This window comes from Ambystoma mexicanum, chromosome 13, assembly GCF_040938575.1.
Source record: "Ambystoma mexicanum isolate Mex_15411 chromosome 13, UKY_AmexF1_1, whole genome shotgun sequence".
Taxonomy (NCBI): Eukaryota; Metazoa; Chordata; class Amphibia; order Caudata; family Ambystomatidae; genus Ambystoma; species Ambystoma mexicanum.
The window spans coordinates 489,502,194-489,526,767 of record NC_090938.1 but is presented as its reverse complement, the minus strand read 5'-3'; the positions used below and the strand labels follow the sequence as shown (position 1 = coordinate 489,526,767).

General features: G+C 45.4%; 1 protein-coding gene across 1 annotated transcript in view; it reads left to right on the top strand.

The window, feature by feature from the left end:
• Nucleotides 1–24,574, top strand: part of MRC2 (mannose receptor C-type 2) — a 587,074-nt gene that overhangs the window by 457,326 nt on the left and 105,174 nt on the right. The window contains exons 17-18 of the mRNA XM_069634149.1: nucleotides 3,902–4,062; nucleotides 16,925–16,992. Coding sequence (XP_069490250.1) covers nucleotides 3,902–4,062; nucleotides 16,925–16,992 — 229 coding nt within the window. The remainder of the gene's footprint in view (nucleotides 1–3,901; nucleotides 4,063–16,924; nucleotides 16,993–24,574) is intronic.

The following is a 24,574-nucleotide window of genomic DNA, read 5'->3' as shown; positions in this document are numbered from 1 at the left end:
CCCCTGAGTAAAAATATTGTTTTTCCCTCCCCATTTCTAGTAAATGCTTATATTTTCTATTAAAAACGGTCATCTATCTCGTTTTAAAGAGCTACGTGCCCCAACCCTGCCCCCCCCCCCCAATCAACCCCAGGCATCCTTCAGGCCCCCCCATGTGCGACAGCCCCACAGTTTGAAGACCACTGCCTTGGAGTGAAGCGCAGTTAGGATACTTGGTATCCTTCTATCTTTTAATATATTGGCTTTAAGGGTACCTTTAAAATGTGCCTAAGAGAAGCTGGTGGCATCTGTGATATTTGTATTGTTTTTGTGACGTTTTACTTGTGCGCTTTTGCTTTTACCGCAAATGGCTGCTAAAGGTGGATAGCACGCTAAAACGCCCATGCCACCAGTTTATTCGCTTGTTCTTAGGTCATATTGTTCTCTGGCCGCCTTCCTGCCTTCTCAGGTCAAGAAATGCCCTATATAGAAAGCCCTTTCCCAGGTGAAACTGTGGCTTTCACAGGCTAAGGGCCATTTGTGTGTTTCTGTGTGTGCGCGAAAGAAGGGGACTATAACTGTCTAGTCCCAATCCACATCCCTGGTGCCTGAATGCCTGTTGCTGGGCATATGTGGCCAGTGGCTATCTGTGATTGGATAGCCACTACCTGTTTGAATGGTGCATATCCTTACCATTGGTGAGCTTGGGCTCGCTCCCAGCCTGAAGGATAGAAGGAGGGCTCATGCAACTGTTAATTAGGCTAATGTTGGAGTCAAGACTTCTACGAAGAAAAAACAGCTGATGACCTGAGGACAACCCCTGCAGCTGACCAGCATTGACTCCAGTGTTGTCCCAATGAAGCCCTGCTCCTCTGTCCTGATCTTAAGAAGGCCGTTGTTGGTGTTTGTCCCCTGGATCAGTGGGAATAGCAGCACCTGACACCTGTTTGAGGATCGATTGCTGCAGAGCCCTCGGACATGTCCCTGGACCAACCAGTGGACTGACTACCTTTTAGATCTTCAGCTTGTGCCACAAGTCGCCTGCTTCTGCATCATTTTCAGCCCTCTGACATCAAGTGAAACTGCGCTAGACCTGCACCTTTGTTTGCCACCCTATGGTGGCCTGTTGCCGCCTAACCATGGTGACCTTCATTGAATCCTGTCTTCGTGTCTCATGGCAGTCTGTCCCAAAGAAGTATCACCTGTCTTTTGTTTGGGTCGTCTAAAAGAAGCTGACTAGAACCGATTCTGAAGCTAAATTCTGCAAAGTATCTCTTTTGTCTAGATGTCTCGACCTTCGTGAAAGGCACCAAGACAGAAGAACAAGCATGCAACATAATCTGGAACCTCCACAAGTGGTATCCAGTGAACTCTGAGCCAAGGGGGTTAAGTCTATATATCTGCTGCTTTTCCCTGCCATGTCGCCAATAGGGTATCAAGGACGTAAAGTTCTGATCTTAACTCACTCTGACCTGACCTTTGATGGTGGTACCTGGGTTAAGGATCCTTCCCTCGCTTATCCTAGTATGTTGGGTTTGAGTTAATTTTGATCTGAACTTTAACGTTTATGACTCTTTATTAATCATAATCACTGGCACTACAAATCTCTATATACACCTACCTGGAGAGTGAAAACTTTGTAACTGGTGACTTTTGGGAACAAGCCTCCAAACGGTGTTGGACTTTATAAGAGGGGAGCTCTTCTGTGATTATTCTAAAGAGTACTGTGTATATCGATGCATCGGACTACTGTTTTACTGGTATTGGATTAAATGCTGTTCTATCTTTCCTAAGGGTGAATGCATATATCTGTTTTTATAAGGTTTTCGTGTGGCAATATTTACCTAGAATGTGTATCTGCTTAGTGTGTAATTGAAGGCCTAATGCATGATTTGTTATTTTTATACTTACCTGTCTAACTGGAATTATTGGTGTTGCTCTGCATGGACTCACACCCTTCCTGAGTCTAAGTCTTGTCGCTCTGCTACCTCACCTTGATTGGGTTTGCCCAATCTCTGTGTCTTCCCTTTTTACAATAATAGTGTGGCCTCCCAAACCCTTACCCCCACACACACTCCCATAAGACAAGATGAACTATTGTATTATGGATATTTTAGAATATAGGGAATTCTAATGGACTTTATGTAGTAACATGCAAAAGTGCACGCAAGAAAAGTAAATATCTGCCGTCACCAGCTCATACGGCACATGACATATGCAAGTAACAGAATGTTACTTAAAACAAAAGAGGGAAGGGTTGCAAAGTACCCCTACCACACATCTCTGTAAGCTGATGGATGCTTGTAAAACAATTTCATGATGTGGGGTACAGAGTCCCCCTGCACTGATAGCCATAGTGACTGATCAGTGTCCCCAGACTGACTGATGAGTGCCCCCAAAATAGATGTGTTAAGCAAGGTAAGTAAAGCAACATTTTATTACTTAACTACCAACTTAATGACTGGTTCAAAACAGAAGAAAATCTTTCCTACCCTTACCCTTACACTTGCATAGAGGTCTGTTTGGAACCCTATTTGTCCATTAGGTTGCATAGTTTCATGTCCCTCTCCAGAGGGCTGTGCGAAATTCTAATTCTCCTTAACGCTGTGCAAAGGAAGCTGTCATAGACTTACTTCATTTTACTCTCAGAACTGAAACTATATCCTCTAAACTTGGCTGTGCTGTGTGGTTCGGGGCAACTCTGGTTTGGTGGGGTGTGTTTTCTGGGTGTGAAATTAAAGTGACAATGGCTTTACAGACTGAATGGGCTGGAATGGTTTATAATGGTTATTACCATCGATATGCTCCCTTGAATTAGTCAAGAGGCCATAACTTGGGTGAGACGCGCTAACCCTTTTAAAAGGTCTGCCTTAACCCCCTTGCTCCCCCAACCTGCCTCCATCTGGGCAGTGCGCATCATTACTGCTTATGTTCAGAAGAGCGCTTCAGTCGGACTGTCAGAAATTGGCATTCTGATGGATTTGCCAATCTTTTTCCCCATGTCTTGCGTCCTCACCAGCCATGGTACTGTTACCTTGTCAAAGAGGATTCCAAAGCTAGGCTTTAGTGTTGTGTATCTGATCTGCCCTTTTCACAGGCGATGGCCTACAAGGAAGACTTTGAAAGAAGTAAGGATTAAGGGTGGGACAGGGGAAAAGCGGGCCGCCTTCAAGGGTTGGTCACCTATAGTTAACATAGTTAACAGAGTAATGTCTAAAAGATATAGGACTTGTCTCGACTTTACAAGGACAAGCACCTTTCCTATAGATTTGCGTTTGCACTATAAATTAGTGCCCATTAGACCTGCTTATGCCTCACTACAGTCTATCCTTATGCTGCACCGCACCAAACTGTTGTAAATGAATTTTTGTTATTTTGCATTTGTTGTCTTTGCTTTCATACTCCTCAGTCTACAGCTAATGTGTTTTCTTGATGAAGTATAAGTACATATGAACTACTTATACTTTTGTAAACTTATTGTTGCAGAAGATCTTTAGGGTTCATGTGTCTAAATGCTACCTGATTGTTCTTGAAAGCATCAAGATTCCATACCTTGACTGTTGTTGGCCTAATAGCTTTTTGTAATAAATTTGCACCACGTAAAGCTGTTTTTCTGTCAGTAGTGTGCTTGCGTGTACGAATAAATGTGCTTGTAGCCTCTACACCCTTGGGGTCCTTTAGACTTTGACACAAGTTGGGACTAGTGGCGACCTTTGTAAGCACCACAACCCCCTTTTTGAATAATGACATACAGAACCAAGAGTATGTTCTAACTATTGTCAGGCGGCTACCCCCGTATGTGATATAGGGCCTTCTTCATAGGAACTACACAGGGCTCCTCTGTCCAGTGATCTTCGTGAGGCATCCATGTAAAGCAACGGCTATATGGTCACTTTTCCCTTACTTCTGTGTCTGTTTCCAGGGAGCATCGAGTGGGTGAAGCACCACGAGGCAGAATATGAATTCTTCGAGCATCGCTCTACCTGGCCCCAAGCTCAACGCATCTGCACCTGGTTTCATGCTGAGCTTGTGTCTGTTCATAACCAAGCCGAGTTGGACTTCCTGAGTCAGAACCTACAAAAGGTAGGCACATCTAAACAATTCTTTAACAAAGTGCTGTGGACAATTGAGGGCCTAGGCCAGAGGAATCCACTTAGAGTTCAATGGGTAATAACTGCAGGGTTTACCCTAAGGATTTGCTTTAAAGCAGTTTATGTACCACCCTCTTTTGTGGATGCTACAACCACTAACCTGATGAGGAAGGCTAACACAACTGATAAGGAAAGCAATGTCTGTTAGTGTAGGCAACGTCAACAGAGTAAGCCCCCTTAATTCTCATGAAGGGGGCAGTAATACAATTAGTCCACACACATCTTTAGAAAATACTTAACACGGATATACTGAAAAATATGTACTTTTATTTAAGTAACACATGTATACTATTATGTTAAATAAGTACTTTGGCAAATATACACAGTATTAAAAACATTCTTAGCTATTATAAAAACAGTAATGCGTATACAAATATTATCCTAACCCTAAGGTCTATATGTGGACCCTATACCAGAGGTGAGCAATCAACCTAAAATAACAGTCGGGTGGGGAGAACCGGGGATCCATATAGTCTAGCAAGCAGGGGCCCACATCATGCAGCAGTGTCCTATAGGCACACCCCAACCCAGGTATATGTGGAAGGCCCCAGATTTAGGGGTTACATCTGGCACAAATAGGTAGGGTATGAGAAGGGGAAACCCAATTCTACCAGTAGGGAAAATGTCATAAATTCCCAAGTCCTAACACTGTACTCAGTATTTATTTATACTCCGTAGGGCATTATACAATTATTAATGCACAGGCAACATAATAATATATTCTAAGCAGAGATGGAATGAAACTATTGTAAATCCTAGTCAAATGCATCCAATCTTTAGTAAAAACGGTTTTCTGACCCATACATTTCAAGGGAAAAATAGTTAGCAGATAGTCACAACGTTACCCTTACAGTCCCGTGGAAGAAGCGCATATGAGGACTTTAAAACTCACAGGCAAGTACCATTAATACCAGACTTAGTTCAGAGATCACACCGATCTCCTACAATATACAATGAAAACATCCAGGGTGAGGTAAGTGTTGAGATGGATTTCTAAAATCAGCCCATAGAGGATTGGGGGGAGGGAGGGGTTTGTGAGCCCACCTGTTAGTGTAGATTTCTCGTTGTGTGAAATCCCCACTCCCTCTGAGTCCCCCAGCACTTTTTGCTGGATATCTGGATTTTTTAAATAATTCTCCTGTGTTAGTGGGAACCTTTATGCCACACTCCCCTTTCCTATTATTCTGGTGTAAGGGACCTTTTTAGCCCCTTTTTGGAATTTCTTTTCTGAGTTATGCTTGCCTTCGATTTTTAGGCATCTACCTTTTAGTGAAACAACACCCAGCACCTTTTGTGCAGGGTTGGCAGAAACCCCTAGACCTTCCCTTTCATTATTTTCTTCCCCTAACTAACTCTTACAGTTACCAGGGAAGGGGGATATTTGTATCCTTCCTACAATTTCCTAGCACACACCACCTTTTGTGGAGTGGTGAAGGGGTACAGTTTATCCCTTTTCTCTCCTCTCCAGTAACATTTCTTTACTGTGATAAGCCCTTCTGTTCAGGCTGGTGGCAGTGTACCTTCTACACATGTTTTGTACTTTTTATCAGAGGCTGCTATTGCAGCTCTGACAAAGCACATAAGGTACCCTATAGATAAAAATGGTGGCCTTGCCATTTAAGCCTTGAACAAGATGGCTTGTCCTACTTGGTCTCTTCTACCATTCCGGGTAGGGGAAGGTCTCTTTTTCCTTTTGTCCTTGGCAGGCTTTCCAAGGAAAGCCTGCAAAGGTTCCCCGAGTGCCTGGCAGGACAGGAAGTGGCGGAGGTCAACTGAAATTCAGCTGCCCATTGTCCTGCAGTATGCCTGGCTTGAATACGCTCTAGAGAGTCCTCTCCCAAGAGGTGAAGACTGAGAAACGGAGTAGAGTTGATGCACAACAACAGACTGTCCACCAAGCCTGCAGAAGGCACCAACAATTCACCTGGAAGAACTGCAGCTGGACGTTCCCCTGTGCAAATGCTGTCACCGGATCCACCAAAGTCACCTTCTCCAAGTCGCCAAAAATGAGGAACAGGAGACCGGGGTCTGTTGCCCACTGCTCGAACTGTCCCATAGCAACTGCTTCTTCATCTCAAGGTACTGGTCATCCCGCAGTATAACCTACCTGGGGTCTGCTTGTGTCATCCTGTGACTCTGGGGGCTGCAGATAGCTTGTATCTTGCTACCCCGCAGGTCCCCATAGCGTAACATTGGGGGAGGGACAGCCATTTGTACTCTTAGAGGTGAAACCGCCTGCCCTTGGACACTGGTCCTTGGGGCACCCATTCAGAGGGGTCATACAAACCTCCCTGAGCCTACTTGTATCCACCAATTTACTTACCTGCAACTCTAGGGTATCTCTCCTTGACCCTAGTACTCTGAACACTGTGTTTTGCTTCTATCCGCCTTTTCCTGGCCATCTTTCAGCCACTGGTGGCCCAGTGGACCATGTGACCTGTGAGAGACTCGTACTAGATAGGGTTGGACTATTAAGGCATGATTGTATTGAAGTTATAAAAGGTTAATAAGTGTCTGGAAAGTTTGCATATGTTTCTGGTTGGTTTACTATGTGATTTGTTACTGTAAAAGCTACGAGTTATTGTAAGTGATCATATACTGTGTATATGTTTGATTTATAGTACTTAATTGCATTTAGTATTGCAGCAGTGTGTCTAGAGTATATACTGAATGTCTTTTTTTTACTCTAACTCCTCAGTTTGTAAGTGTTTTCTTGAACTGAGGTATACTCTGAGGTCTTTGTATCTAACTACAGCCCTCCTACCTCCTTAGACTAAGCTTGGCTGCTTGCCACTCTACCATACCCTTGGGTAGTTCAGTCTGATCCTAAGAGGTGTACCCCCATTCACCCTAGGTGGGCTTTACTAACCCCTCTCTCAGACAGTGATTTTTGTAAAAAAAATTAAACAAAACCCCTAACACCATCATATTATGGTGAACAGGGAGACACTGAGAGTTTAGCCAAACCCAATCATTGTAGGTAGCAGGGCGGCAAGACTTATTTTCAGGAGGGGTATGACAATGTTTTAGGGCTACAATGAGTTCACAAAGAGCAACACCAATAATTCCAGTTAGACTTGCAAGTAAAAAAATCTATTATTTATTAGGCCTTTTAAAATACACACTAAGCAAGTAAAACTTTTAGTCCAATATTGTCACACCACCACTGATAAAAATGGATAGGTACATTCATGCTTATGAGATATAGGAAAGCATTTGATTCAATAACTAGTGCAACACAGTGAAGTACTCGGATGCATTGGAAATAGAAAAGTCCCTTAACCATAACCATGTACAGTTGTCCTAGCTTTTAAGTCTGACCCTAAAATGGTTGTGCCCAAATGTCACCCGTTCCAAAGGATTTATTTCACAAGTAGGTTTATTAAGATATTGACGATGCCAGTGGTTATGATCCATGTTAAGGGAGTTTTCCTAGAGTCCTACCTGGAGGTAAGACTTTAGTAAGCTATCCCAGTGGTTTGTAGCTCCCCAACTCTTAGTATCAGTTTGTGCTAACTCAGGACCTTGGTAGAGTGGCAGAGCAGTCAGGCTTATTTTAAGAGGAAGATGTGAGCTGTAGGTAAGTACACTGAACCCAGTTAGACATACACCACAAAGAAGCACTTACTTATTTATATAAAATTATATATTATATTTACACCAGACTCACTTTAAATACCTTATGCGTTTATACTAGAACACTTGAGAATACATTGCAAAGGACACTTACACTTTTGTGTTTGTTCGCAGTTAGATTTGTAGCAACGTTAAAAGGGGAATAAGACAATGCTTTTGTATTATCGGTAATTACGCGCACATGCGGTTCTTAGCAGATTTACAGTAAGACATTTACTCTGCAAACACATAAAGTCACTTAAAGGAAGGAAAATGATTAGAGTAACATTAGCCTTGTTCAAGGTTCTAGAGAGGGTTTCTTCGCACAGCAAGTCTTTTAAGTCCAACAACGCAACCCTAGCTAGGCAGTTTGGAGGGGGCTCAAAGTCTTGACAAGCAGCAGTATAGGAAGAGTTCCTGTGGATTTCTTCAAGTCTCTAGTGTTATAGAAGCAGCAAGTTAACCACTAAGGAGGCCTTATTAAGGACTTGATGGAGGGACACAAGCAGCGGATTGAGTCAGAGGTAAGAAGGGGTTGCCGTGGACACCTCTGCCTGCAGTCCAATGCTCTGGAGCAGCTTTCTGGAATCAGATACGCAATACCTTTTTCCCCCCTCAGTACCTTAGGTTAGAAGAAAATGTTTGTTCTGGATGCTCCGCCATATTGCAGCTCTGGGCCCGACCTCTGGATTCCTTCAGTCTGATGACTGAATGCAGGACAATGGATGGGATCCCTTAGCAGCAGTCTTGAGAGAGGACATGGGACACGACTTCCAGCAACTTCTTGGTTGACTCTGTGGTTTTGGCACCTTTTCAGCAGCACCAACAAAGGAGACGGATCGCCCGGTCAATCTTTTTTGCTTCCTGCAGTCCCACGCTCTGATGAGGGTGGTCTGGGTGAGTTGGATCGGATCTCCGAAGTATCCTTACGGGTTCAGCAAAGATTTGGACGGATTCATCCTTTCAACAACAATGCACTCAAAATGGGCAGTAGGTCTACTGGTATTGGGGTTCGTCAGCTCTGGAAATGCCTAGGACGTTGGGAGATGGCCCAATTCAAAATATGTCTTGAGACTGGTTGTTCCCACCTGCCAAAGGGAAGGAGCTGTCCTCTTCGGAGCTCCTCTGTCGCACAGAACACGAGGGCAGGACAGCAGTGGTCGCTTCAGTGTTGCAAAGGGTCTGCAGGCGTCTCTGGTCGTCTTCTTTGTTGGTTACTTCAGCTTCCAGTGGTCGACTTGTTTTTCATTCCAGAAGCCTCACATTTTATACAGGTCCAGCACACTCTTATCTGCAATCTCTCTCAGCATTTTACAGAAAGGGGTGTATGGCTGTCCAATCAGGACAGCCAGACCCCCTGTGGGAGCTGGTCCTATTCAAGCACTCTGGCACAGAAAGGACACAGGGGTGAAAAACTTCTCCCCCACTTCCTGCCTGCTCAGACACTCTGGAGCCTGGTGGGGACACCAAAGGGTTCCCGCCAAAGGCAAAACTCGCACACTGACCTCCCCTCCCAGGACAGTAGAAGAAGGGCTAACAAAAGAACAACCACGCTAGTAATGACGAAAAAAGAAGGAAGGCCCCAAGTTGGTACTTGTTTGCCCCTATTTTGTACTACTAAGTCTATGGGCATAGCCTGCGGTACAATAATTACACAATAGTTAGTAGAACATGTGCACTGCCAACAGCCATAACTAGGAGATTGTCTGTGTCATAGGAGCAGAGAAAAGGGGGATGCTAGGTCTCCCTCTGGTACTCCGCATAAGGTGTTGTGTTCCAATCCCTCAGAATATAGAATTTATCGAGGGAGTATCCCTGTATCCTTAAGAACCGTAGTTACCTGAGGATATAGAGAACAAATCTTAAAGGAGGACCCCAAGGGTCCCCAGCAACACTGCCCATAAGGAGCTGTGTGCTGCAAGAGTAAAATACAGATGCCCTTAAGAGCTATGGCGCAGACACACTCTATAGTAAAGAGTTTCAAAAGACAGAGCCCACAAGAATGAATGAGTGGAAAAGGGCTCCGCTCGTTCAGGATTTAAAGAGAAAGGTCCAGATGTCCAGTAAAAGGTGCTGGGGGTCTCACTAGGAGAAGAGGGGATGAAGCCTAAACATGAGTAATCTCCCTAACAATCAAGAGTCAAAAAGTTAAAATTCAGGTAAGTAAACTCAATCCCTTTCCTTAGGATGGTCCTTGGACGGGATCCTTGATCAGGTCTCAACCGACCAAAGTCAGGAGAGAATGATTTAGGGACAGGACTTTAGGCCCATGTAACCGTATGGAGGACGGGGGCAGAAAAGGTATTTAAACTTAAGCCCCTGATTCTGATTTCTCCAAAGGTGTTGCCACAGACTCAGGCATTCTGAAATCCATTGGGGACACAATCCTCTGTGCTTGGTCCTGTTGAGGATGGCCCATGGGTTTACAGTGCAGAGGTCTTTTCGGCCGCAGGATTTAGTTTTGGTGGGTCAAAGTTTGTATGCAGTACCCTATGAGACCACTACATTCAGGTATGAGCTTGTACTGCACAGTTTTGGTAGTGTATTGAGCAGCCAGGCTTATCTCAAAGGGGTCAATGTGAGCTGTAGTGGAGTTACACAGATTTACAGTTATAGGTATTCAAATAAACGTACACTCAAGGTTTCTTGCATAAACCATTATTTATCAGTCAGTTAGAATAAGCCTTCTTCAGAAGGGTGCAATATAATAGTAACACACAAATACACTTCAATACTGTACTCATGGTTTCTAAATCAGTTAAGACCCTTTTTGGGATTGCCCACAGACACAACCTACACCCTCGGGTGACTTCAATAGCTAGGATGCTGGGGACATTAATATCTTACTGTTTGCATTTAGAATAATGTTATAAGTTAGGAAAAAGTTATTAAATCAACAAGAGACCACAAATATCCTTAAACAGGCAAATACTTTTGGATCCCCACAGCAGAGTCATTCACTATAACAGGCTGGGCCCAAGTCAATTGGCAAAAATCTTATATAGGATGAAGCACTTCTGGTAGTTAAGTAGAAAGGTCTTTGCACAATGTTTTAGAAGTCTTTGAAGAAAAGAAGAATCAAATGTAGAGCCACAAGCCGTTAGACTTGTGATGGGTAGAAGATGCAAGCAACTCTACTGCCAGAGGTAAGCTCTCTCAGACTTTGAATTGAAGAAAAAGTGCAGCCGATGACTTCTGTTCCTGTCCAGCTCTGCAGATCTCAGTGTTCCTGGGCCTCAGTCGTGGGGACAAGAGGGAGGACTTCTGGGGACTCCTGCACTGCAATGGGACGGTCACCGCCCGCAACCGTCAATCTTCACATCAGTTGCTGTTCAGTGTTTCAGCTCCTCTGGTCTACCGCAAATAGCAACACTGTGGTTCCTGGCTATTGAGATGGGCTTTCCTTGCTTTTGGGGTCCGCAATCTGTTGAGGGGGATCAGGCTCGGTCAGTCCTGCTTCATGGTAATACAGAGGATCTCCCTGGAGCTCTAGCCAAGCTTAAAATCAACGCACACAATCTGGTGTTCCTCTCCCTGTCTATACGGTTTCCATCAGCAACTCTGTGGAAATTCAACCAGCTCCAAGAAGGATATCCAGGTGGCTTACTTTGGAGTTGATTTAGTCCTACCAACTCAAGGGGAGAAGTCGTACTTGCAGGGGCTTCTCTGTCGATATGAATATTTGGAGTTTCAGCACAGCAGCAGGGCCTCACCGGGCATACCAACGGCCCAGGAGTTGCAGCAGGTGTCTTCAAGTACTTTTTTCGGTTCCTTCGTCCAGTGGTTGACTCTGCCTTCCAAGCCAAAAGCCTTGCCTTTTATTCAGTTCTCCCCCATTCATTCCAGACTAGCTGTCAATCACCGAGCAGGGTGGCTGTCCTTGCCGGACATTCAGCTGGCCAATCGCTACAGAGTGCATTTGGGTCTCCTAGGAGACTAAGCACAGGGATTTTCGGGCACTTCCCTCACTTCCTGCCCACCCCAGACACCCTGGATCCAGAGGCAGGCTTCACTTGTGAATCCCGCCAAAGGCAAAGTGAACAAAGGGACCAAACCGGGTTTGGCGCGCAGAGTAAATCTGAAGAAGGACCTTTCCACAAAGAAATGGCGAAAAAAGAAGCCCTTGGGTGCTTTACTGCAGCTGCAAACGCAGCCCGTGGTAAATGCACACCACAGTAGTTAAAACGAAACCACTGCCACCAGCCATTCGGTGAGGAAAGGGTAACATAAAAATGTTACATGAGAAGCTAGACAAATGGGATGCTAGGTAACCCCTCCAGCACCCTATTGTAAGATAGTGTTTGCTGGGTCTAGAAAGTTACAAATGTAAGCAAAGTCAATTTCACTTTACTGCTCTGGGAAACAGTAGTTTATCCCATAGAAGGTATTTAAACCTTGGGGATATCTGACGGACTTCTCTGAACCACTGCACTGAAGGTGCTGTGTGACACAATGTAAAAGATGATACCTATGGATGTTGTCGGACTCCACAACCAAAAGAAATACAAATCTCAGAATTCACATTAAAATACATGAGAGAGTGGGGAAAAGGGTCTCACTCTCTCCAGATTAAAAAAATCAAGTCCTCAAAATCCAACAAAGTTGCTGGGGGTCTCTAAGGTGGAGGGAATTAGCACATTTCTGAGAATTCTCCTCCTAACACAGATCTGCCCCTCCCCCTACACTCTCTGCTTGGAAGAATGTCTGATTAGCAGAGAGTTGGAGCTAGAAGAGCAAAGGGATCTAGTGGGGAGGTATTTATGGAGAGAGTTGGATATATATTGGTCCCTAGCCCCGGAAAACCTTGTGGATGTTGCAGAGGGTCTTGAATTTGATCCTTGCAGCAACCGGAGCCAGTGGAGAGATTTAAGGGCCGGCGAGATGTGGTCCCTGGGCTTGAGGCCAAGGATAAGTCTTGCAGTCCTATTCTGGATTAGTTGGAGGGGACGAAGGGAGCAGTTAGGCAGATTGAGGAAGAGGCTTTTGCAGTAGTCCAGCCTGGAGAGAACCAGAGCTCTGGAGACATTGAGTTTCTGTGGGAAGGCGAGGAAGGGGAAATCGCCTCTGAGAAGGTGTAGTTGAAAGTGGCCCTTCTTAGCCAGGTCCGTGATGTGAGGAGAGGGAAGAGTCGAAGATGACTCCATGGTGTTTTGCTTCACACGAGGGTGAGGGGGCCCAAGGAAGGTGGCCAGAGTGTGGGAGGGAAAGAGTGAGTAGGAGTCCCAATGAGAAGGATCTCTGTCATACTGGTATTAAGGCAGTAGCGTACCATGCCTGAATAGCAGACAGGCAGTCAGGAATGAGAGCGGAAGAGGAGGAGGTAGAGGATGGCAGCTTGAAAGAAAGCTGTGTCATCAGAATAATACTGAAAATGAGGCAGGAAGGTGATCGGATAGGCTAGGGGGGGCTAGGTAGATTTTGAAGAGCCAGGGCGAGAGGATGAAGCCCTGAGGGACACCACAGGAGAGTGGAGAGTGAGATGGAGAGGAAAGGGCCCAGTTGAAACTGGCAGGGTCGGTCAGAGAAGTAGGTCAACCAGTCCAGAGCCAGGTCTGTGATGCCAAGGGTGTCACAGAGCTGCTTTATATGATATGATATGGCATTTATAAAGCACCTATATAAGGGTGGCATGATTGAACAGATCAAAGGCGGCAGAGGAGAGGTCAAGAAGGATCAGAGCAGATGGAGAGCTGGCATCAAGATTAGTGAGCAAGTCTTCACGGGTGTTCAGGAAAGCAGTTTCTATGCCTCTGGCAGCTCTAAAGCCGGAGTGGTGGTCGTGGAGGCAACCAACAGATTCTGTGTGGTGGACAAGCTGGGAGATGACCAGCTTCTCCAAGAGTTTGCTCAAGAAGGGGGTAGTGGAGATAGGGTGCTAGTTTGCCACACAAAGGATCAGCAGAAGGTTTTTTAAGGAGAGGGTGCACAAGGGAGTCCTTGAGGAGCGAGGGGAAGGATCCAGTGGCAAAGGAGTGATTGCAGAAATCGGCCAAGGCTGGAGCAAGGGAGACAATGTTGCCCTTAATATTTGTGGAGGAGATAGAAGGGTCTTTTATAGAGCAGCCTTGTCTAGAAACCTCATCCGGTATTATGAGAGAAGAAGAGGGGAATACAAGGGGAAGAGAGGGGGGGCAAGGGAGGCATGGAGGAAAGGGAGGGAGAAGGATGTGGAGTAGAGGTGTGTGATGAGAGGATGTTGTGAGTTTTGGAGATGAAGTGAGAGGCCAGAGAAGTGCAGAGTGCCAGGGAGGGCAGAGGAGATGTAGAGACTGTAGTAGGTTGGCAAGTTCCTTGCAGATTTTGAAATGTTCAGCTGTGGTGTTTGTGGCCACAGAGATGCTGGTTTTGATGGTTCTATGTAATTTCATTGCAGGATGTTTTTTTTTTTTAACCACAGATTTTTTTTACGAAAAAACATTGAATTTTAATTTTTGGGGGGTGCTCCCCCCCCAACCCCTCATCCCCTTTAATTTTTTTTATATATTCCCGAACACCCACACCCAATTTATATATTTTTCTAACCCCCCTCCCCCCAAAATTAGATTGAGTTTTTTTCAGCAAAACATTTGCAGTTAAAAACCCCCCGAAAAAACATCCCGCGATGAAAGGACACAGTACCATTTTGATATAGACTTCTTAGAGCAGGTGGCAAGTCTGTATTGCCTTTGGAGCAGGCGGCAGGCCAGTTTGTCAGAGGATGTGCACGAAACCTACCACTTCCGATCAGCAACTCTGCACTTGTGTTTCAGAGCGCCCAGATCGTAGTCGTACCAGGGATTGCACTTGTAAGCCAGCTTCTGGCGGATCATCATGGCAGGGGCAAGGATATCCAGAGTGTTGGAGATAGAAAGTTGAAGTTTAGAGAGGGCTGTGTCAGAGTGAGAGTTAGTGGAGGGAGTAGGAAGTGGAGTGAAGGAGGTGGCAAAAGTGGAAGCTGACGCTTCATCAGTCGAATTAAGAAGGAGGCTGGCAGTCGGGGCTTAGGCTTATCCAGAGACCAAGGAGGTCCAGGTGAGAGGAAAGGTGGGTACTGAGAGGGTTGTAGTTGGGGAGGTCTGGGGAGATGAGGGCATCCAAGGTGTGTCCGGCAGAGTACGTCAGACCAGAGAAAACGATAGAGAGGGAAAGCAAGTCATAGAGGTTGCAGAAAGATCCAGAGGCCGCATCATGGAAGTCTAGGTGAATATTAAAGTCTCCAAGGAAGAGAAGCTTGGAGGAGGAGGTCACAAGAGAGGAGTGCGGTCAGCCCTTTCGGAGTGGAAGTGGAAGACCTGGCCTACGAAGGCCTGTAGAGTAAGAGAGAAGCCAGGGGAGACATCAAGCCTGCAGACAAGGGATTTGAAAGAGATATAGGCCTGAGTGGGTATAATAGTAGAAGGGACCCACTCAGGGAAAATGAGAGCCACTCAGCCCCCAGGCCGGTTAAGCCTAGGTTTAGAGAGGATTTTGTAGCCCTCTGGTTAGAGTGTCAAAGCTTGTGACAGAGCTGTCTGCGAACCATATCTCGTTGAGACAGAGGACATCTAGGTCCTCAAGGAGGTGGCAGATGTCAGAGGAGTGTTTGACGGGAGAGCGAGAGTTGAGTGTAGCTAAGTGGTACAGGTTTCCACTTTTTAAGGTCTTACGAGGAGGGATACAGGAGTGTGGTACACCTGTTGGAGATGAGGTGCTAGAGGGATGACAGAAGGAGGAGGAAGTTGGTGAGAGGTGGGAGATGCATATCTAGAAGGAGGAGGTTAGGCTGAACTCTGTGGGCCATGACCGTGCCATCCTGATAGACATTAATGAAGACCCTGGAGGAGAGGAAGGAATGCCAAGAGTACCTCCCAGCGGTAGCCACCATTAATGGGAGAGGAAGAGAAGGGGGAGAGTACAGAGACCATGAGGGGAGCCCAAAGGGATGGAGAGGAATGAAAGAGGATATCGGTGAGGGTGTGTCTGGCCGAAGCCTTGACATAGGTGTCAGCAATATGCAGGCCAGCATTGGAGACCAGGAGATCCTTCTTCAAATTTGTCATTCCAGTCTTAGACAGAGGGTTAGGATAGGTGATAGAGAAGCAGTTAGAGCAAATGAGGGAGATTGAGAGCACCATTGTGGAGATTGGAGGAGAAGGAGGGAGAGGGGAGAGGGAACAACTGCAGAGCCCAACCCACTAGCCGCAAGGCAATTCTTCGAACAGGCCAAGAGAAAGAGGATGGGGGGAGGGTTACAGAAATAGCAGAAGTGCACAAACAATGGAAGTGAGAGGGCAGGAACAGAGAGGCAAGAGTGGGATGGGTGGTAGTCTAAGAGGCTAAAAATTCACAATTTGAAAGTCACATAGAAGAGGACAGAGAAGACACAACCAGCAATTAGCAGATGTGTGGATTCGACATTACTACAAATGAGTAAAAAGCAAAGAATTAACTTCTAAAATAAGCTGAAAGGTCTAGCTTTTAAGCAGAACTAGTGATAGAGACACACATTAGACTTTCAAATGGAGGAAAAGGAGGCCTAGATTTATAGCACAGCAGCAATTACAAAGCATACAGATTTGGATTCAGGAATAGAGGTGGAAGGCCTAGTATATACAGATATCAAATAGAATCAGAACCTCCTCCCCCCCGATTTGATTTCCTAAAAAGTGGTAAAAAGCCCAACAATAAATAAAGCATGGCATTTGCCCGTAGAACATAGATTAATGCAGGCCTTAGTGTGAAATACAGACTGGGATAGGCAGGAAGAGATGGGCAGCACAACAATGGAAACACTTAGCCAACTGGAACATAGTTTTGTGTGGAGGCAATTTAGAAAGTTGGTGCAGGCCAATATGCATGAGGCAGTGAGTGCATCAACAGAAGCCTCTTAAGGTAGAATTTGCTGGCGAAGTGAGCCGGGATGGTGGATGAAGCAGCCGCAATTCAGGTGGTGGGAGGAGTGGGGGGCTTTACCGGAGGACACGGACCCGGGTGGGTGCGAGTTTAAAATAAAAACCACTTCCAGGCCACAGGAGAGAGGGGAATAGGAAGGGGTGGTGTACTTACCTGGATTCACGGCGTGCATGGCATGTAGGCCAATACTTATTAAAGTATCAAAGCATGAGTCCAATTTGCTGATTTTGAAGACTACTCATTGTTATTTGTTATCTGTTGCTCATGGCGAGTTCTCCCATGACTTGTTTTCTCTCTCTGACCTGCAGTTCTCACGTGGCCAGGAGCAGCATTGGTGGATCGGGCTCAATTCAAACGAAAACCATGGGCCTTTCAGGTAAAGTCTGCAAGTGGCACTTCTGGTGTGGATGAAGTCCTGACCGCAATGGGAGAACCTTCATAGGTCCTGTTTGGGGAGATTTCTCTGCAAATCTTACCACCTCTTTCCTGAACCTCCCAGCACTAGTGCTGCGCTCACTGGGATTTCTTTCATGGATTTGGAAGGTAAAATTAGACTTTTTGGATCTCTCACCTCCTGCATTTACTTTAGTTCTGGAAACACTGGACCCTTCTTTTAAGGTTCTAGTGTGGGGAGACCACCCTCCCCTTTGTTTTGGCTTCTATGGTTTACTTAAATAATAGTATGGATGAAGATCTTTCTTTTTTTGTAATCGGGGGCTCCGACTCATGAGGGACTATTCAATTGGAACAAGATACACGTGAGTACAGGCTACCCCATCTTTTAATGCAGTAAGGTACAAATAGGGGTCAACACGAGGACAAGAGTGCAGATCACTCTGTCGATTCTGATCAGGTAATAATATTCCGCCCCTGTCTCTGCACATAAGCAATATGTGACCTATCCTTCCACAAATCCAGCATTGTATTGGGCCCCTCATTGGTCTTGGCTGTCCCCTATTGAATTCATCGCCGCCCTGTTGCATTGGGTATCCAAACCCTCTTTTCCGGGGCAGTCCTCCCCGTCCCCCCGGCCAGTGGTGTGCTTTGCCCCTTCCTACGAAACCTCCTCCTACTATCTGCGGTTATTTTCTGCGTATTCTGGGCAACTATTTCCTCTCCACTCATCAACATTGCCCCTTCCATTGTGTACTTCGGTAGCTTCTTCTGCACTAGCTTAGCCTCTTCTGGTTTTCTCTCCTCACACTTTCTCACATTCTCCTGCCTTAACCGACAATAGCGCACTATAGTTAGCTGGATCTCTCTGACCATGGTTTAGCTTCCATCCCCACCAGCTTCTGTTCTGTCAATCCTTCACATAATATTTGATGCAATAACCCCAATTTTTTATCCCACGGTTCTCGCATCTCAAGACGCCAAGGCTCTTGTATCTCCTGAATGTATTGGAGTGGTTCTTTGTCCTCATGCATTTTGCAGGCCATAATTCTGCTTATGTCAGATGTATCCGGGTACTGTACCCTTAGAGCTTGCCATACGGCTGCTCAGCAGTTATTGAGGTGTGCGCGGTCACTCTGGGATATCATCCGCTACCTTCCTGAGAATGGCTGAGCGTAAACTCTTAATGTCGCCAGTGTCGTCCCTGCTATCAATCTTTCTATCTCATGATTCCATTTCCCAGCCCCTTCAGTCAATGAGGGTAGCTTACACCTCAAATTATCCTTATCCATCTGTTACCAGAGTATATACTGTGATTGTCCGCCATCCTTCTGTAGTAACAGAAACTATGTCTCATTCCTCCGTCATATCTCCCCATGTCTTTAGTTACTCTGAATGCCCTTGTCAACTCGTTTCCGTCCTGGCAGTGCTCTGAGCCTCTGCGCATTTGGAGTAATTTCGTCTGCACTATGCAACTTGTTCCCAGGACACTACAGTCGTCCCTCTGGTTCTCCCTCGTCTCTTCCCGATGTATTCCCCATCTCCACAGAATGTGTCTGTCAGTGCTTACTTCCCTGGACCAGCAGAGTTACCTCTCCTCCTTGTCAATGTTGCTTTCCTGTCGATCTTCATCTGACCCCATGGTCCCAATACTATCGTCACTGTCTCTTTCTCTTTTGTCCTCAAAGCTGAGCCGCCTTAACATCGGTTACTCCCGTTGTTTCCCCTTCATTTTATCTGAAAAATTGCATTCCCCCCCTCAACAAGGGCCCTACTGTACTCCTGCTGGCCTTTGGAGCAACTGAACAGTCTCTTTTGCTCCTATAAAGATCCCCTATTCTTCTTCGTATCCCCTCTCCTTCATTATCATTTAGACACATCAAGTCATTTTTAGTGTCCACTATCTTCTTAGAATGTCTCTTTACTTTTGTCTCTCTGCCACTCATGTCTCCTATCCTCCTCCTCCTCCTCCTCTTCTCTGCGTAGGCGCCCCTTAACGAGCTGCTCGATTTCCAACCTTCCCTTTTCCCTCTTTAATTGCAACTCTCTCCTTCTCTTCATCAGCCTTCCTCATCGCTGTCTCCTCTAGCTCCCTCTGCCTTTTCCTTTCTCTCCTCCCTTTCTTCTGCTTGTTCTCATTCCCTTCTCAACCTGTCATATTACTCCTTCTCTTACCTTCCTCTTCTCTGTACTTCCTCCCCATTCTTTAGCTTCTTCCTCTGCATCTTTACGATTTGGAGCTTCCTCTCCTGTATGCCCTAGCTCGCTTGTACTCGTCCCATCCAGTTTAAGCAGTATATGTCTGCTGTGAGAAACCTGAGGGTATTCGCACTCCTACTCCCCTTGGATCCTCTGTGCAGGTGGCCAGGGAAAGGCCATCGCTCTTGGATCCTGACCCTGGGGGAGAATCACCTGGATGCAGGGTTCTTGAAGAGTGGGAGCGGGGGTACTCTTAGGCGAGACATGGTATCCCCTTTCTCTTGTGACAGTCCACCGAACCCTCCTTGACTTTTATCGGTTATTGTAGACCCGTTTCTCCCATTTTCCCACTTAAAACACCTGACCATACTGACGTGAAGAAGAGGCAACTGAGAGTGATGAAGATAACCTCTTTTCACCACTTTTGTACTGGGACAAATAAGATGCCTGTAAGGAACTGTAAAGGTCAGGCATGTGTTGGGAAGATTTATAATTTGTATGTTTCATCCCCTCTCCTAGTGAGAATCCCAGCATGTGTTGCTGGACTTCAGGACCTTTTTCTTTTCTTTAAATCCTGAATGTGTGGAGCCTTTGTCCACTCATTTATATGTGTGGGTTCTGTCCTTTGGAACTCTATTCTTTGTATTCCACCTCTACTACGGAGCTCCATAGCTCTTAAAGACATCTGTATTTTTCTATTGCAGCACACAGCTCCTTATGGGCAGTGTTGCTGGGGACCCTTGGCATCCTCCTTTGAGATTATTTTTCTGTATCCTACAGTTCTTAGGAATAGAGAGATACTTAGTATCCTCCTAAAACTTTATAGTCTGCAAGATTGGCACACCCCACCTTATGTGGAGTGCCAAGCGGACACCTAGGATCCCCTTTTCTCTGCTCCTGAGACATCTTAGTCACATAGACCATCTCATAATTATGGCTGGTAGCAGTGGACATGTTCAACCAACTATTGTGTAATTTCTGTAGCGCAGGCTATGCCCATAGCCCCGGTAGTGCACAATAGGGGCACCCAAGTACCTACTTGTGGCCTCCCTTATTTTTTCACCATTACTAGCATGGTTGTTCTTTGTTAACCCTTCTACCATTCTGGGAGGGGGAGGTCAGTGTGTGTTACTGTTATGGGGAATTCTCAGAAATGTGCTAATTCCCTTCTACCTTAGAGACCAACAGCTCTTTTTGCTGGACTTTAGGACTTTTAATTTCTATCCTGAAGAGAGAGAGAGCGAGACCTTTTTCCCACTCTCTCGTATTTTTCTGTAATTTGGACGCTGCGTTTCTTTTGGTTTTGGAGTCTGACAAACTCCATAGGCATTATCTTTTTACATTGTGACACACAGCACCTTCAGTGCAGTGGCACAGGGAAGTCTTTCAGATTTCCCAAAGGTTTAAATATACTGCTGTTTCCAAGAGCAGTGAAGTGAAATTGACTTTACTTACATTTGTAACTTTCTAGAACCAGCACACACTATCTTACAATATGGTGCTGGAGGGGTTACTTAGTATCCCCTTTGTCTAGTTCCTCATGTAACATTTTTGTTACACTTTCTAAAATTAATGGCTGGTGGCAGTGGTTTACTTTTTCCTACCATTGTGTGTTTTTACCATGGGCTGCGTTCGCAGCTGCAGTAAAGCACCCATGGTCCATTTTGTCAAAATGACCCCAGTCTTCTTTTTTCACCATTTCTTGTTGGAAAGGTCCTTCTTGAGATTTACTCTGCGTGGCAAACCAGGTTTGGTACCTTTGTTCGTTTTGTCTTTGACGGGATTCACTGGTGAAGTCCGCCTCTGGCTCCAGCGTGTCTGGCACGGCAGGAAGCGAGGTAGGTGCCAGAAACTCTGTGCTTACTCTCCTTTGTTACAGGAATGCACCCAAAAGTGATTAGCCATGTGAGTGACAGCTAGGGTGCAAATGAATGGGAGAAACCTGCAATAAAGGTGAGGTATTTTAGACAGAAGGCAGAGTCGACCACTGGACGAAGGAATCCGAAGAAGAACTTGGAAGAGATGCTTGCTGCGGCTCCTGGACCGTTGGTTTTCCCGGTGAAGCCTACTGCAGTGCTGAAATTCCGAATTCTGCCTCGACTAGAGGTGCCCTGCAAAGGACAACTTCTCCCTGTGGGTTGGTGGGACTCCAAGACAAACTCATCTGGAAAACCTCTCAGAGCTGGCTGTACTTCCATTACTTCCATTGCTGCTGCGGGAACCAAATGCCAGGGTGAGGAACACCAGAATCAAGTGCATAATCTTTAGGTCAGACCCGAGCTCCCGGAAGATCTTCCGGACTCTCATGAAGCAGGACTGACCAAGCCTGAGCCACCTCAAGAGTGCTGGACCCCAGATCCGAGGAAAGCCTACAAGGTATCCGAGAATCGCAGTGGTGCTATTAGCAAGAAGCTGAAACCGCAAAGTGCTGCTGATCTGATGTTTGCCCATTGCTGCCGCCAACCTTCAAACCGTAGTGCAGGCGTCCCCAGACGTCCTCCCTCTTTTCCCCATTACTGAGGCTCAGGAACCACGGGATATGCAGGACCTACAACAGGAACAGAAGGCGACTGGAATCAATGTCTTCAGACCTAAGGTACTGTTAACTCGTCGTTACTTGCCTCTTGTTGTGTAGCATTGCTAGCTCTCAGTTGAGGCGTGTCTTTGTTAACTTTTGCCTAGTTCATGCAGCTTTGCCCCTCACAAGCCTCCCAGCTTGTGGCCCAACAGTGATTTATTTTTCAACAAAAACTCTATAGCATTGTGCAAGACTTTTTACTCACCTTCAAGAAGAACTCCAGCTTCCCCAGACTTTGCTCGGTTAACATTGGCTGCCCTAGCTCCCTGAAGACTCTTCCAACCTCTGACTTGTATTTTGATCTGTCCCTCCAAAAAGTCACACATTCTATAACTTGTATAGCTGGGAAAGGGTTAATCTACATTGCATTGGGGGGTTCAAAAGTGCTTATCTGTTTGATAAACGTGTTAACCATTGTTTTCTCCCTTAACCTTTTCCTTTTAACACCAAACTCAGTATTGCTATAAATGTACCAGTGATATATCTGTCTACGGTGTCCTAGTTATTTAAGTCACCTCAGGGTGTAGGAAGTGTCTTTGTATCATCTCATATAGGTACCTACTGATTTATTGAAACTGAGAGTGAGTATTTTTGAAGTATATTTTAAGTGCTACATATTTGCTCCCTTCTAAAGAAGGCTTATTCAACTGACTGTTAAATTAATAAATAATTGTTTAATCAAGAAACCTTGAGTCTAAGTGTTTATTTGGATACTTGTCACTGTGAAACTCTATGTTGCAACATTGACCCCTCCCCTTGAGATCTGCGTGGCTGCTCAGTCACTTTAAGAACTTATGTAGGACATGGTTATATCAACGGTTGGGTTAACTATTGCCAAGAGGACAGGTCTAGTGCACTCTCCCACAGGGTACTGCATACACTCTTGCCTAACAGTTCCCTTTGTTGGGGTCCCTTGAGTGTCCCCGCCTAGGCTCCAGTGTGTCTGGCCAGGTAGGACATCGGGGAGGAGTTTTGCACCACCATGTCCTTTGTCTGCCAGAGGATGGCTCAAAATGCAGGTCGCCTGGAGGCTAGTGGGTCTCACAGGCTCAGAGCTGGGGTCGTCATTTAGGGATTCCCAAGGTTGATTGGAAGAAAGGGCTACAGCAGGCACCAGTTACATAGCAGTCTCTTCAGTCGCTGGAAATTGTCTCAGCTGTGGTTTCTTCATCTTTCTCTTCGGTTTCGTTTTTGGTTCCAGTGGTCGGCTACCTCTTCAGCTTCCAGGATCAGACTTTTATGCAGGAACCCAGCCAATCAAAACAGCCTTGCAACATTCAAACTTGGGTGGTTGGCTGTCCTTTTAGGACAGCCAGCCTTCCAGTTAGAACTGGATTCTCGCAGTCAGGCTGGAAGACAAAGGGCTGCAGAGTTTTGGTCTCCTCCCTCGCTTCCTGCCTTCACAGACACTCTGGTGCCTGGGTGGGGAATCCACAGGATTCCTGATGATGATAAAAATCACACAAAGGTATGTCCCACCCTGGATATCAGAAGGAACAAGAAAGGACAAGGAAAGCTAAAATGGCGAGAAAAAAAAGAAGACTGGGTCATTTTGGTAAAATTAGCACCCATGGGTGGAAACAGCCTCCGGTAAAGATGCACTGAATTAATAAAAAGGTTCACTTCCACTAGCCATTACAGGTACGTTTGTCCAGCAATTTACGGGGTCAATTTATGCGCTTCCATTTTAATCTGATTCCTAATAAGAAGTGATAGAAACAAGAAAGGATAAAACCATACGGGACCTCTCCTGTAGACTGTGCAAACACAATCGGGAGTCCTTGTTTCACCTCACATTAGTATGCCCAGCATTAAGGGGCATTAGAACAAAGATTCTTGGCAAGTTTTTTGATGAACTAGTGAATGCCTCTGCGAAAGATTGGTGGGCTCTATTAATATAAGGTAACCGTATCTCATTGATGCTGGCAGTCCTTGCATTTTTGAAGGAAATAATCATGGAAATTGAGGACCAACAATAAGTGACCTAGGACATTTTGAAAATTTGAAATTAAGACTTTTTTCCCCCTTTGTTTGCTTTATTTAGTCAATTTAAGTGTGCATAGTTTTCGTTTTTCATTTCTTGGTAAAGGGATCAATTGTTGGTGATGTAAGTAATAATGTCGTAAAGGAATTTTAAGTGAAAAGGTTTTGTTTGTAAACCAAGGGCTAATAATACAAAAATATAGAATAAACAAACTACCTCATACGTTTACACTGGAACACTTCAGAATACTTTAGAATATACTTCAAAGGACACTTTCCCTTTTGTGCTTGTTCATGGTTACGATTGTTGTAATGTTAGGAAGGGAAAAGACAATGCTGTCGTATTATCGGTTATTATGTGCACATGCGGTTCTTAGTAGATTTATGGTAAGACATTACTCTGCAAACACATATAAGAAAGTAACCTAAAGGAAGGAAAATGGTTAGAGTAACCTAGTCTGGTTCAAGATTCTAGAGAGGGTTTCTTAGCACAGCAAGTCTTTTAAGTCCAAAACCGCAACCCTAGTAAAGGCAGTTTGGAGAGGGCTCAAAGTCTTGACAGGCAGCAGAATACGAAGAGTTTTATCTGGATTTCTTCAAGTCTCAAGTCTTTTAGAAAGCAGCAAGTAAATAACGAACGATGCAGACCCTAAACAGGACTCAATGAAGGGAAACAAGTAGCGGCTTCAGTTGGAGGTAAGAGGCTGTTGCCCTGGACACCTCTACATGATCTCCAACACTCTGAAGCGACTTTCTGGAATCAAGTAAGCAATACATTTTTCCCCACAGTACCTTAGGTTAGAAG